This window comes from Fulmarus glacialis, unplaced genomic scaffold, assembly GCF_000690835.1.
Source record: "Fulmarus glacialis isolate BGI_N327 unplaced genomic scaffold, ASM69083v1 scaffold41783, whole genome shotgun sequence".
Lineage (NCBI taxonomy): Eukaryota > Metazoa > Chordata > Aves > Procellariiformes > Procellariidae > Fulmarus > Fulmarus glacialis.
In genome coordinates this window covers 1-14,287 of record NW_009204385.1, presented here as the reverse complement: position 1 = coordinate 14,287, position 14,287 = coordinate 1, and the positions used below count along the sequence as shown (strand labels likewise).

General features: G+C 43.5%; 2 protein-coding genes across 2 annotated transcripts; one reads left to right on the top strand and one right to left on the bottom strand.

Annotated features, from left to right (window-relative positions):
* Positions 1 to 1,335: 1,335 nt before the first annotated feature.
* Positions 1,336 to 11,724, top strand: ARHGEF39 (Rho guanine nucleotide exchange factor (GEF) 39). The gene is made up of 9 exons (XM_009574973.1): positions 1,336 to 1,517; positions 2,082 to 2,176; positions 2,585 to 2,705; positions 3,780 to 3,898; positions 5,510 to 5,580; positions 6,397 to 6,525; positions 10,256 to 10,485; positions 11,418 to 11,506; positions 11,709 to 11,724. Exons 1-9 carry the CDS (start codon positions 1,371 to 1,373, stop codon positions 11,722 to 11,724), a joined length of 1,017 nt encoding a protein of 338 aa, XP_009573268.1. The 5' UTR covers positions 1,336 to 1,370.
* A 2,219-nt stretch (positions 11,725 to 13,943) lies between these two features.
* On the bottom strand, positions 13,944 to 14,216 carry MRPL17 (mitochondrial ribosomal protein L17; the record flags this gene model as incomplete). The annotated part of the gene is made up of 1 exon (XM_009574972.1): positions 13,944 to 14,216. A coding segment is annotated over one exon (273 nt), but the record flags the coding sequence as incomplete, so codon positions are not given.
* Between the last annotated feature and the right edge of the window lie 71 nt (positions 14,217 to 14,287).

The window sequence follows — 14,287 nt, the reverse complement described above, 5'->3', positions numbered from 1 at the left end:
GGAATAATGGGACTGTTTGCACCGCTTTATGCGAGCAGGATATGGTCAAACCTGGTGTAACTTTTTTTGTCTGTTTTTTTTTTTTTTTAATTATTATTTGTTAAAAGAAATTGGGCTGCAAAATGAAAATCGTGACTGCAACCTACCCTGGCTAAAGGTGTCCTGTGAATGGTAGTGTTTTAGTCTATTATTGGTGAGTACTTTGCAACTGCACGCTAATGCCAAGCTCTGGCATTGGTATTCCCTGCAGTGCTGTCTCTCCATCCACAGCGGTGCCAGGTCTGCCCTCTCTGACCAAGATGTGGCCTCGGCTAGGCTTGTGGTTGTGTCGTGAGCGAATACGAGGATAAACCTCTGGAGAAGCTCCTGCTACTATAAAATACTGCACATGTCCCTCAGCTATTTGGACTTTCACTAACTCGTTAAATGAATCTTGGTACTCATTTGATGTGAAAATTTTGTTTCAGACATTGATTTAGATATCTGAAATGTCCCTGCAAGACTGTGTGTGACAAATTCCCTTCTCTACAATGACACATCTTTCTGTATCAGTATAGCTCCCCCATGTGTGAGCTCAGCTTCCAAAGGAACTGCAGACATCATTCCGTGGCAAGTGTGCAACAGCGTGCACTGCCTGTTGATCAAAAGGCAGAGCAATATTTAACTGGTGCTCTGCTAACACATGCCTCGTTCTCTGAGAGAGGGTGATAAAAGAGGGAGTGTTTTTCTCTGTAACAAAACCATGATGCTCTTGCAGAAGAGAAAAGCAGCAGCGAAGCTGGTTAATAAGTGGATAGTGTGATTCACTGCAGTTGCTCAGTCCCTCTCATCTCTGAAACCACAAACTACTGTTAGAAAATGACAATGCAAACCGCTTGCTTCTTGGGAACCTCCATGTGAAAACAAGCAAGAGTGCTCTCTTTCTCTCTCTCTCTTTCTCCCCCCAAGACAAATCTTACGACTGTTTTCTATTCCTACCCGCAGTACCTCTTCCACCCACTAACTTTCTTGGGTTTATTGAGAATTTTGCACAAAGAACTGGGCAAAGCAGAGGAAGCAGTGGTTTGTGAGTAGGTTTGTACACTTGAGATTGGCTTACAGACGTATCATAATGTTCTGTTTTTGCTTTCATGGTCTGGTCTAACACTGTTCCTCTGGTTGATGCAGGGCTTCTGTACCCACAGGTAGGAATGCAGAAGGAAACTGTTAATAACGGTTGCTGGCAAGTGGCTTCCCTTCTTTCGCAGTAAAGTGTAGAGTTTGTAGCTCAAAATCCTACCCTGTGGTACAGGTTATTCTTTTGTTGTGTGTCCATCTCTCTTGGCTCTTCAGGATCGGCTACCTTTCTGTATATCAGCCCTGAGGCTGCCATGAGTGAGTCGTCCCTGCTGTTTATGGCCGGAGCAAACACTGTGGAAGAGCAGAGGGCTCGCTGGGAGAGAAAGCGCAGCCGGACAGCCAAGGAGCTGCTGGAAACCGAACACAAATACCTTGAGCAGCTGGATTTGGTGGTCACAGTGAGTATTTTGGCCCCTTCTGATATGTGGGTACCTTCAGGCAGCACATACTTATTTGTGGTGTCATGGGGAAGGGTCAAGAGCAAGACATCCCTACTGCATGGGACAACTGCTGAAGCTGAAAGGTTTTTTTGTTGTTTTTCTTTTGCCTCCTCTCGAATATCTGATAGCTCATGGTCTTAGCCCCTTGCCTTTGGTCTGTACACAGATATAAATCTTTAAGTTTTGATTGTATAGGGGAGTCGCCTTAACATGCCTGAGATGTATGAAACGTAGGGGCACAGACAAGACAAAGATAGATTATGAACAAGGTGGTGAAAAACAGATGCGTGTAGGAATACTGAAATAGACTCTGCTGTAGTGCTGTTCCACATGTTTACAGTTATGGTCAAAGTTACCAAGAAGGTTTACATCTGATGGTAGGTATCTTAGGTAGGCATTCACAATATTTGATATCCTTTCGAGCTAAAGAGTGTGCAGGCTGCAACTTCTTGCTTCTGCTGTGTGCCATGAAGTGACCTGTGAATTTTACCTGTTTGAAATTCTCTTTTTTTCCCTACTTAGTTCTTTGTGACGATTTTAAAGGCCAAAGGGACGCTGAAACCCGCTGTGTTGGAAACCATATTTGGACCCCTGGAATCCATATATTCGGCCAGCCAGTAAGTGAGCACACTGATGTGATTCCTGTAATTATATGGGGAGGACCCTATATTGATGAGAAAGTAAGATTTCAGGAAATAAAGCTAACATCTTTTTAAATAGGCATTCACTTCTAGCACTGCTAGACTTGGTGGCACTTGCAGGTGTAACCAGGAGCCTGCTGATCTGTATCCGCGTATCTGGATGCCCAGTTGCTGTATGGATAGTGGTTTAAACTCAGTAAGTCTGCTCCACAGTATTTTTAAGGGATGTTTTCTGTAGCTTCCTCTGTGACCACCAAGCACGTATTTGGCACAGAAACTGGATGTGAGGTGGAGACTGACAAAGGGAGGTCAGCATAGGAGTGAACCAGAAAATGCCATTAGTAATGTAGCCCCTCATGAGCTATCTTTGCTCCTTGTGCACAGCGTTCTGTCACTTCACCTGGAGAGAGGGAATTTGGGACCAGGATTGGAAAATTTCTGTCAGAATCTGCAGCTTTATGGCCACTATGCTGAGAATTTGGAGCTGGCAAATAAAACCTTGAAGGTAAATATCTCCTTTATTCTTCTTGTTCTTTCTTCCCTCTCTTTCTCTATTCTGTGAAACAGCTACATCCTTCCCTTTTTCTTCTGTTTCTGGAGTGATCAGTTTTCTTCCTTTTTCTGGGCTGCTGCTGCTATTTTCTCAGTCTTTCTTCCATAATAGAATGGTGAAAACTTCTCTACTTATTTAGAGCTTCACATTTTTGAAGCTTGTTTCAGGTGTTTATGTATGTGCGTATGCCGAGCACAGCTTTCTCAAACAGACTTCTGTATTTCCTCCCACTCCTCCTTGGCTAGCAAGCCTGAAGAGTTTGCAGTGGGAACACTAGGGGATGGTGATCTCTTTCTGGAGAATTATCAGGTGTCCTAGTCTTTCGCACTACCGCTAACTGTATCCTAACAGTGGGATTTTTCTTTTCCTTCCCAATTTTTTTTCTATGGTAGAAGAAAAATTTTTGCTTCCCACTTACCTCTCCAAATACAACCTCTCTTTCAAGAAACTTCAGAAGGATATATTGTTATTTCAAAGTCCTGACAGCTGTATCTGGAATTTAAAACACCCAACTTCTATTTTTTGTCCGTGCTTGTTCCCAGCTGCAGGATGTACTGGGATGTTTCCCTTCTGTTCTGTCTGCATGCATATATTCACACTTTTGATTTCGCAAGAGAAAAAGCCATTTCGGATACTTGCCTTGAGGTGGTGGGAATGTGGGTCTGCATTGCTTTGTCTTGAAATGAGTGGCAAAAAGCCACAGGTGGACTCCTTGTTTTCCTATCTGAGTCAACCTTTCTTTTTTTCTTCATTTCCATCTGCTGTATCCGTTTGAGTATACTAGCTTTATATTGCTGTGCATGTATGAAGAGAGGATATCGCTTCCATTACCGTCTGGGAAGTGGTGGTCAGGAGAAAGGCAATTGCTTGCCCATGGTCGCAAAATAAGTTGTTGATGCTTCCTCTTAAGACTGGTGTCCTAAACTCTAAGTTTAAGAGTTTTAAGAGTTCCAAGCTCTGGTGCAGACCAGAGCACATATTTCTTTCTGTAGTCTCAAAGGTATATGCTTTTTCTGTTGCACACAGGAGCAACTGAGGAAAAATAAGTCATTCCGACGATTTAAGAAACTCCAGGAGACTCGACCTCAGTTTCAAGGGAGGAAGCTAGAGGATCTGCTTCCTTTGCCCCAGCAGAGGTTACACCAGTAAGCACACAATTCTGAGTCTTCAGGGTGTTAGTACGAGAGGGAAAAAGGAACATAACAGTGTCTTGGTTGCCACGGGAGGTAATGCGTCTCAAAATTGGAGCATATAGACAGCAATGAAACAGACCTGAAGACGTGCCTATAAAGTGGAATCAGTGTACGTGGATGGGAGATGATGCAGAGAGGTAGCTGTGTTTAGCCCTGGCTCCTAAGCCCTTCATCTAGCTCCTGGGTAGAATTTAAGTAGAGGCTTCCTATCATCTCAGTAAGCTACTGAAGTTAGGCCCTGAACAAAAGCAAGCGGTTTGAAGTGCTGCAGAAGTGGTGCGCTCTGCCAGACATGATCTCACTCTGCTTTTGTGCGTGTTGCTGACCTGGAGCATTGTGACTCCCCTCTGTTGTAAGTGGTTGCTTTTGGAGAGAGATGAGATTAATGAACGCGGGAGAGCTTTTCTCCCCTCTCTGGTTATCAGGGCCATATGCTTTCCTCAGATTTGGTGCCCATTGCAGTTGTCTGAGCCTGGACAGATCCAGTCTGGATTGCTGCATTCCCCCCTTGAGGCATCATCTCCCCTTTGAAGAGGCAGGCTGACTGCACGAGGCAAGTGCTGCACGCACTCAAGGGCTGCCCTTGCTTGGGAGGATATGTGGGTAATACAGAGCACAGCTGGTTTGCTGGGAACCCAGCTGCTGCTGCTATAGATCAGGTAGCCGCGCTTCAACCATGGTCTTATCCATGCTAAAGCAAATTTGAGAGATTGAGAGCCTCGTTTCTTTGAAAATAACTCGGAATGAGCATACCACAGTCTTTCAGGTAGCTTTATGTAACCTTTTTAATCAGCTTGGCAGATATAAACATAAGCTTTCTTTTTACTGTAATTCTTTGGATTGTTCCTTTAAATTTGTAAAGTAGCAGTATATTGGTTGCTGTCCAACTGTTTGGAAAAATGGCGGCTTTTTAACGGGAGGTCTGATTTTTTCATTAATCAGCTCTTTCATGTTCAAGTTTCTTCAAAACTCTGTTACATATACTGCAGGTCATATGACTTCTGCCAGTTCGTGAATCTATTCAATGTGATATTTCTTCTGTCAGTTCAGACTGAAAATAGTTTGACTTTATTGGGAGAAAGCATTTGCGGAGATCTGATCCTTTCCGGTAAAGACTGGAGAGGAAAAAAGAAAAAGGCGGCTCCTGGTTCTTATAGAAATGCCTTTATTTTCTTGTGTGGGCAGGAAACGTATGGTATGAATGCCACTATTCAGACATTAAAAAAAAATTAATAGTACAAAGAGAAATTTGTCTGTTATTGAAGGCATTTTTATGTGAATGCTAAGAGAGTCTCATGAACTTAAGTAATATGTGAGGTTGCTTTTGTCAGATCCCCAGGAAATGCCAAAGGCTTGCAAATGTATAAAATACTTGGGTTAATTTAGTTGATAAATTTGAAGATAAAATGAATGTGATCGAAGAATTGTGACCAAAAGCTGCTTGATTAGACTTAGAGGTGTGTACTCCATCTCCTGGCAGAGTGTTCGTCATTCTGTCACTAATAGGAGGTGCTGCTGTTTCTGGTATCTTTTTCTGAAATAAACCTGCTGTCTCTATCTTAGGTACAAGCATTTCCTCAGAGACCTGCTGGAGAACACCAGCCCAGACAGTGCTGAGTACCAGAAACTTGCAAGTATGATTCCACCTGCAGATGCTGGCACTTGGATCAGTGTTAGCCTCCTTGTTAATAATATTTGGATTCTTGTCTTCTGTCTACCTCCACAGGAAGAAAAATCTTCTTCTCTCTGGGGTTTTAGTGGATTACTATTTCCCTTGCCCATCTTGATCAAGATGCCCCTGAGAACACATTGGGAATAAAAATGTAGAGTAACTGACTGGAAAGTGGCCTAAGGGTTAGGTTGCAGAAAGGGCAGCTCTATTTTTTGCGATGAGGGTCGTGAGACACTGGAACAGGTTGCCCAGGGAAGTTGTCGATGCCATATCACTGGAAGTGTTCAAGATCAGGTGGACAGGGCTTTGAGCAACCTGACCTAGTGAAAAATGTTTCTGCTTACGGCAGGGGGGTTGGACGAGATGATCTTTAAACAACCTTTGTGTTAGTTCCTTCCAACCCAAACCATTCTATGACTCTATTGGTCAGAAGCCTCAATTTTGTAGGACAATTTGTGTCCTTCATGCCATATCTACTAGCAGGTAACACCACTTGTGGGGCATTTTTCCTGGTTTTGCTTCCAAATCCAGGAAATTATTCTTCTGTCTAATGTTTCATTGGCAAATAAATGTTTTCTAGAACTGCAGAAGTGTTGGTTGGAGAGTGGCCTCTGGAGGTCATCCAGTCCAATCTCCTGAATTACTGAATAAATTTGTTGTTGGTACTTGGTTTAAAACATTTGCTTCTTAATTTCATCTTGTCTTTTCACAGCAAGATAGATAAGGCATAATATGTACTCATTTGTGATAACCTCAGAATATGCTGCTATAATTTCAGAGGCTGTGAAATCCGTTTCTGAGGTATGTCGGTGGGTCCAAGACATCATTCGTAAGAGAGAGAACTCATTGCAGCTACTTCGTGTTCAGAAACTGCTCAAAGGACAGAAGACCCAGGTGTTGACTCCAGGTGGGTCTTACTGACAGCTCTGTTTTTCTTCTGCCAAGCTGAGATAACTGGAGATACGCTTGCCTTCATCTCTGATTCAATTCATGTTAACCAGTTTTTCCCCTTTTCCCCCAAATTCCATAGATAGGTGGTGAAGGAATGTAACTAGTAAGTAATTCAGGCAATTTTTCTTTTTAATTAAGAATTTTTTAGTAAGGATAAGCAGCACCTTAATTGCCTGACATTCAGATAGGAGGAGCTGATCACACGTAGTCAGAAAGTTAGTCACAGGAACCCAAGGAGGTCAGAAGTGTAAGTCCTGGGTGAGAATGAGAGAAAGACATTAAGTAATTTTGGAAGAGTGTAAGTAGTGCTGTTCTCCCTACTTCACAGATTTAAGCGTCAAGGGCCCAAGGACTCTGTTGGTTTTTACCTTAAGCTACGAGCTTCATGGACTTCTGCTATATGTGAGGAATCTTCTTTTATCGGCAGAGTTAAACTCTGCCAGAAATCAGAGTATTTGTGTCAATAGCTGAGATATATAAAGTCACAGTCACCGGCATGTAAGATCATCAAATTGGATCTTTAGCACCTCTTTTGTGACTAGGTGCTCTCCATGCCCAGAGCACACTCCAAGTTACATATGGAATATTGTGAGGAATGTGTCCAGATTGCACACTTATGAAATGGTCTCTTGGAGCTTTACCTGTGCCCTCGCTAAACACTGCTATTGCAGAGGTCATCTAGAAACATGCTGCAGTTGGAGAGGAGTGTTAAAGTCAGAGTGTGTAAAGGTCTCCAAGGCACACCTCCAGGTACTTGTGAATGTGGTTGTAATTCATACATGGGTTTTTGGGAGAAAAAACCATCCCACAGTGGGATGGGGGAGAGAATCAGAAGAGTAAAAGCGAGAAAACTTGTGGGTTGAGATAAAAACAGTTTAGCAGGTAAAGCAAAAACCGTGCACACAAGCAAAGCTAAACAAGGAATTCATTCACTCCTTCCCATCGGCAGGCAGGTGTTCAGCCATCTCCAGGAAAGCAGGGCTCCATCACGCATAACCGTTACTTGGGAAGACAAACGCCATCGCTCCCAACATGCCCCCCCCCGCCTTCTTCTTCCCCCAGCTTTATATGCTGAGCATGATGTCATATGGTATGGAATATCCCTTTGGTCAGTTGGGGTCAGCTGTCCCAGCTGTGTCCCTTCCCAACTCCTTGTGCACCCCCAGCCTACTCGCTGGTGGGGTGGGATGAAGAGCAGAAAAGGCCTTGACGCTGTGTAAAGCACTGCTCAGCAATAACCAAAACATCCCTGTATTATCAACACTGTTTCCAGAACAAATCCAGAACATAGCCTCATACTAGCTACTATGAAGAAAATTAACTCTATTCCAGCCAAAACCAGCACAGGTAGAAAAAGAGATTATGTATCAGAGGTTGCATCAAAGATGCTTAGTCAATGGGCAGATTAACTTACAATTCTCTTTCCCATTCTTAGAATCCTTTTGGTGATGCTAGCTGAAAGGGAGCTAACACAGGTGTCCTCCGCTTATATTAAGCATGAGCATGTGTTGGGGATGCCTGGACACATTGGGGTAGTGCATAAATACAAAGGTAAATCAGTTAGCCTGAATTACAGAACTAATAAGATAAACCCATAGCAAAAAAAAAAAAAACAAAACAATTCCAAAACACTAGAGCTAGACCAGAGATGGCCATCATTTGAAAGTGTTGGTTCCGTTTTTTCTTTTTGTCTCTGAATATTCTGAGACATGTAGTAGAACAAGTGCTGAGGGTATATAGACACCTTTCCATTATCTAGGACAGAGAATTGTGATGTGTTTTCCATTAGCTGGATGTGAGAAGCAGAAAAGTAAGACGCAGCTGGGGCTTGCTAGTTTTGGGCCAGCTTTCCAGAAACGAGCTAGCATTTGCAGAACTGTTAAGATTGCAGTTACTAGGAGGGAAGAGGTGAGAAAACATAATGCTATAGATTCAGAGAAAAGGGATAGCTTTAGAGTTGGGTATCTCACATTTGGCAGTGTCTCTGAGATGAGCTGCTCCCATTTAAAAGAGACCCTGCTTTTCCTGCTGCCTTCCATATATAGGGCAAATACCATCTTAGCCAGAACTGCCTCCTTAACATAGCACACCGTTCTGTCATCCTAACTTCCCTAGGGATATTTCCTTGCCCTCCTTTCACAAGAATTTCCTAAATCACGTGCCCCTGGGAATCCTGAACACGGATCTATATCCCAAGACTTCCAGCACAGTCCAGCTCAAACTGTATCCGGGGAGTCGATCACAGCTTAGCCTGAGGGAAACAGTTCCCAGTCCAGCCCCACGCTGCTGACACCTTCCTTCCATTTGTTTTTTAAACTTGGACTGATTCCTGCACCTCACCCTTCTCTTTCTCAGTTTCTTATTCAGATAAGAGGAGTGGTTCCTGTGGAGTAAGCTAAGCAGGAATTTACTTACCTCTATGTTTTGTGACTGTAGCATATTAAGTAAGACACACTCCATAATTAAAACAATATTGTGTTGTTTTCTAAAAGGTACTTACTAGCTCAGCCAGAAGCTAAGGCACAAAAAACAGTGGCTGAAATTCTCTGGCAGGTGTTTCCCAAACCAGGCCAGATGGCAATACCTTATTATGGTTTTAAATTTTTATAAATAAACTTACTGGCAGGTGTCTTCGTAATTCCCATGAGTTGATGGCTATCTTGTATAATAATCCTTCTAGTTAGAGGCACTGCTTTAATTATTCCACTTTGTGTAGATGCCATTTTTTTTATTGCTGCTTACAGCTTTCCTGCTGATTTCTCTGCCTTTTGTTTTATTGCAATTAATTTCATGGGTAGATGACACTGGACCCTATTCTGTAAGAGAAGGTTGATAAGGTTGCCTATTCAGACCTTCCTTTTAGTATGATGGTTTTTATCCCCTTTGCCGTTTTCTCATTAGAACAGTAATCTGCATTCTGTAATCTGTTAACTACTGGAGGTCTAATACCTGCTGATTTCTCTGCCTTTTGTTTTATTGCAATTAATTTCATGGGTAGATGACACTGGACCCTATTCTGTAAGAGAAGGTTGATAAGGTTGCCTATTCAGACCTTCCTTTTAGTATGATGGTTTTTATCCCCTTTGCCGTTTTCTCATTAGAACAGTAATCTGCATTCTGTAATCTGTTAACTACTGGAGGTCTAATATACTATATTAGATCTACTATATAGTTAGATGACCTGTGATATGTTTTTGGTTTTTTTAATTGGCACGCACAAGCAAACAAAACAAGGGAAAAATAATAAATGTTCAAAGCTTAGGCTAACTTCTGTTTCACCACTAATGAGAAACAATTGGGCAACACAATTTAAGATAGTTCATGGTATGTTTTCCAAAGGCTTATGTTAATTTAAAGGTATGCATACCATTTTCAAACCATGTTTTTGTTCTGGTCTCTTTAAACAGACTTGCATATCATAATATCCTCTTAATTAACATAGTAGATTTGTAACAACTTCAGTCTGCTCCTCATATACTAAAAGTTTTGGGCTGATTACTGCTTCTGCATGGGTGCTATGAGTGCTGATGAGCTGGCCACGGTTGATAATCAGTGCCTTCTAGTGGCTGGAATTGATGTAGAACCTGGTAAGCTACAAGGGTAGCTCACTATATTCCTGTTTGTCTGATTACATCCTTTTTTCTTCCAATGATGATCTGACAACTGTATTTCCTTTGCATGCCTAGGGCGCTGGTATATCCAGGAAGGCTGGCTCTTGGTGGTGCCTTCAAAGGGAGAAGAACTGAAGCGCAGGATGTTCTTCCTTTTTTCTGATATCCTTATTGCAACAAAGCCCTGCCACCCACTGCACCTGCTGAGCTCGAACAAATTGGCATGCCAGGCTGTCTACCCACTTCACCAGTGCGTAGTGGATAAAGTGTTCGGCCACACGCAGAGCCAGGGAGGGCTCCTCAGTGTAAGTCTTCCTGCTTCTGCCCGGCAGAAGCATCAGTGGAGTCAGACTTGCGAAGCAGGTCTCTGGCTGTCTCGCAGCCGCAGCAGGATTGAGATGATGAGAGTGGTGACAATGGTAAATGCAATGAACTAGTCTGAGTTAGAGCAACCCTTCTCTTCTTGAGTGATGTAGGTCCTTTTCCCTTCATTGTGTAGGCCCTCCTGAGCACTCCAGGGTACACATTGCTGGCTGCTTCACTTAGCTCAGGTGAGGAGGGTCCGATAAGACTCTGACATGCCCTCATCAGAGCCACATGTTTGGGGAGACAGCCCCACAGTCATGTGACAGTGAATACGTAGCATTACATTGACTGTCATACTTATAGAAAACCCTGAAAACCAGAGAATGCGAAAAGATGTGGGTATTATCACAACAGATACTGCTTGTGCATCTAACTCCCTGAGGGCTGCAGGATCTTTGGCTGGGACTGACGCCTTAGTAGGGGTTTCAAGGTCAGGTCTTCCTAGGTTGCAGCACCTGGGGGCTGTGTTAGCTCATTCTGTGCGAGTTCTGACAAGGAAGACTCTTTGGGCAAGCTGTGATCTGTAGATGGTGGTAGTGGAAGGACCCCTAGGGGCAGCTTGGAATACGGGAGAAAACTGGATGTAGAGCTGCTGAGAACCGTAATTGCCCACTTCCAGACACCCTGTTAAGTCAAAGTGAGCTGTCATCTGTGGCTGGAAGGAATGGACGAGATTGGCACTCGCTCTGTACTGTCCGGTCTCTGGCTTCTCCCTGTACCAACGCTAAATTTTTTCTATCTGGGAAAGAAAACGGTGGAAGTCAGCATGCAGGGCTGAGTGGAGTTCAGTGGTCATGGCTCTCCTTCTGTCAGAGTTGCTGCCTCAGCAAGGAATGCCTCAGAGTGGCACCAGATTCTGTTTGCCTTTCAGCTTTCCTTTCCACACAAGACACTGCTGTTGATGTCCAGCGACCAACAAGATATTAATGACTGGTATCGGAGTCTCACAGCTGCAGTCAGGTAGGCACCTATTTTCCGGAGGTGGAAAGGGCTGAGGGAAGGGGGCAGAACATAAAAATGATCATATGGACCTGTGTATTTGCATGTATTACATGGTTTTAAGGCTGATAGAGAAGACCTGACTGGCAGCCAGGATACAAGGGAATAGCAAGAACGGATTTCTTGTATTAATAGTGAACTTCCCCTTTGTTTTCCCCTACAGGCAGCTGAAAGCCTGACCCACCTGAGTACAAGACAGACTGGCAGGACAACCACTCCTCTTGGTAGAAGCCTACACAATCTTAGGAAATGTTCAAGAACATATAGTAGGAGAATTGCATTTAGAGGGACTACACACCGTGCTTGCGAGATTATGAATGCTTATCTTAATACAGATATTGCAAAAAATAGGTATGCACACTAAGGATTTGTATATAAAAAAATCTGTATCAAGACTTTCCCCCAACTTAGAAGCTTTTAGCTTTTCTACATTTTTTTCCCTCAGATTATTAACTTAAGGACAAGCAGAAGAGAGCCTGACTTGCTTTCCCTCATTAAATGTTTTTATCCAACTGTCTTTCTAAATCAGTGTTTTCACATTTACTTGTCTACGTGTATGTCTACCTGCTCTTGCTTCTGGGTCCTTTGACCAAAACGGTAACATGGGCATAATGCTGTATTTTGAACTAGTGCTACAGTCATCTTCCTCCCTTGACATATTTTTATCATTCATATCCTTGAGTTTTCTGCAAAAATAGTTTGACAGTTATTGTCCCTCCTCCTCCAAGAAAGTGGCAGGTGGCCAGATCAAGGGAAAATGATTCAGTGGTTAAAATCCTACCTCTCAGTTTCTCATCAATCCCACAGAAAAGTTAATCTGCTGAACTATCTGAAATAAACTGGTAGGTAACATAGATTTAGACTTATCAAACAGCATTCATATTTCTAATTTGAATCCTGAGATTATGCAGATGAAACAGGACTCGCCTTTGCCTTCAAGGTATGCACTAGCCTTATCGCTTTGAAATGCTACAGGGAAAAGCTTGGGCAGCACCTCCACTCCTGAAGCACAGCGCAAATCTCCAGAGGGCTACAGTCACCATTCTGGGCCATCAATGTAATGTGTAATGTGCTAGGAATCAGTTTACTAGGATGAAAGACCAATTTAAGGAAGAAATATAGATCAGGTAGTATTCTTGAGTATTTCATTAAAGCCTCATCATGGACTTTTAATAATGTGGAAGCTCTGCAGCAATAGCAGTTTGGCTCATCTCTTCTATTGAGGTGAAAAACATGTTTGAACAAGGTGCTAGGTCAACTGCAAAGACAGCAATTTCAAGGTCATTAGAAACATAAACACTGGCTTTTTAGGAGTTTGACTGTTTTTTCTTCTTCCTTAAACAGTACCACACATCTTTAATTTCTCACTGGAATTCATTAAAACAGACGTGGTACTGTGTAAGATAAAGTGTCTGAAGAGAGAATTACCAAATATTAAGTTAATATAACTTGATTTTTTTTGTGTGTTTCCATACAGCTAACTCACTACATAGCATCACTCATTTGTCTTAAGTTTGTGCAGCTTGGGAGGGAGAAGGAACCCATGTTTGGGGGTTGGGTTTTTTTGGGTTGGTTTTTTTTCCCACTCAGAAGCTACAGCTAGGACTTTCAAGTACTAGCTGTACTTGAAATCAAAGACAAAGCTCACAAGTTTCTTATCTCCCAGTAGTTATATCCCTCTCTGAAAAAGCTCTGCTACTATTTCTTTTTGTTCTAATAGGGTAATACAGAGATTTCTTGCAAGCCTACATCTGAGGCTGAGATGTCTACCAAGCTCTTGGTAGAGATGACTGTTATTCCTGCCCACATTGCCTCCTTATTATAACACAAGTCCCTTTGGTAGTGCTTCTTTTAAGACTTATCTCAGTGCTACCATCCTATTTGCATTCAGCACTTCTGAAACAGCAAGACTAATTAAGTTTTCACTGAATTTCCCACCCTGAAAGGCTGCACACTGGCTTCTAGAAAACACTGTAGCTCTGTCACAGTGAAGTGGAGATGCTGCCCAAGAGAGTAGGGCTGTTGGACCAGAAGCTGTAACAAACAGTCTTTGCTAGAGTAAGTTACTAATTTACGTACACAGGAATATAACCCAAATAGAAGCAAACTCACTTTCTGAACAGAGTTTATTTACACAGAGAGTATCATCCATTAGGGCTCCCAGCTTGATTTCCTTCTCTTGCTGAGTCTCTATTCAAACCACAGGAAGAAGCAAGTAAACCTTGAGCTTGAGCCCCTGTCATGGCAACTCAAGGTTAGTCATCAATCTTCAGACCTCACGGGACATCCTCCGTTCCGGTGCTGCAGGACAGCAACAAGCCGGCTGGTGCGTGGGCAGGTCACACCAAGCCCCGTCCCTGTGCACGCACAGGGCCTCCCCCCGGGCAGAGGGGGACGCCTAAACAGGAGTGCCCTCGGGGCCCTGCGGCGCTGTGGCCTGCTGCACGTCCTCCCGGTAGCCCTTCAGGAGCTGGTTGAGCAGTGTCTTCTCACTGTCGCGGTGCTGGCGGATGAGTGGTGGGAAGGGGTTCCCCTTGAGCTCGATGACCGCCATCTTGGCACGGTCAAGGCCATCCCGGTTGGGGATCTGCAGCAGGCGGGTGTAGCTGCCGGGGTGAGGCTGGAACCGGGGTGCCAGCACCTTGAACAGCTTGTGGATGAGGTCCTTCTCCTGCAGGACGGCATGCTCAGCTCCAGCACCGGGGCTGCGGGGGGCAACGAGGGATTTGGGGGGGGTACCTA

Coding starts and splice junctions, on each gene's coding strand:
- ARHGEF39 (XM_009574973.1), top strand. CDS start 1,371: ATGAGTGAGTCGTCCCTGCTGTTTATGGCCGGAGCAAACACTGTGGAA. Junction 3,899..5,509: donor CCCCAGCAGAGGTTACACCA/GTAAGCACACAA, acceptor TCTCTATCTTAG/GTACAAGCATTTCCTCAGAG. Junction 6,526..10,255: donor GACCCAGGTGTTGACTCCAG/GTGGGTCTTACT, acceptor TTGCATGCCTAG/GGCGCTGGTATATCCAGGAA.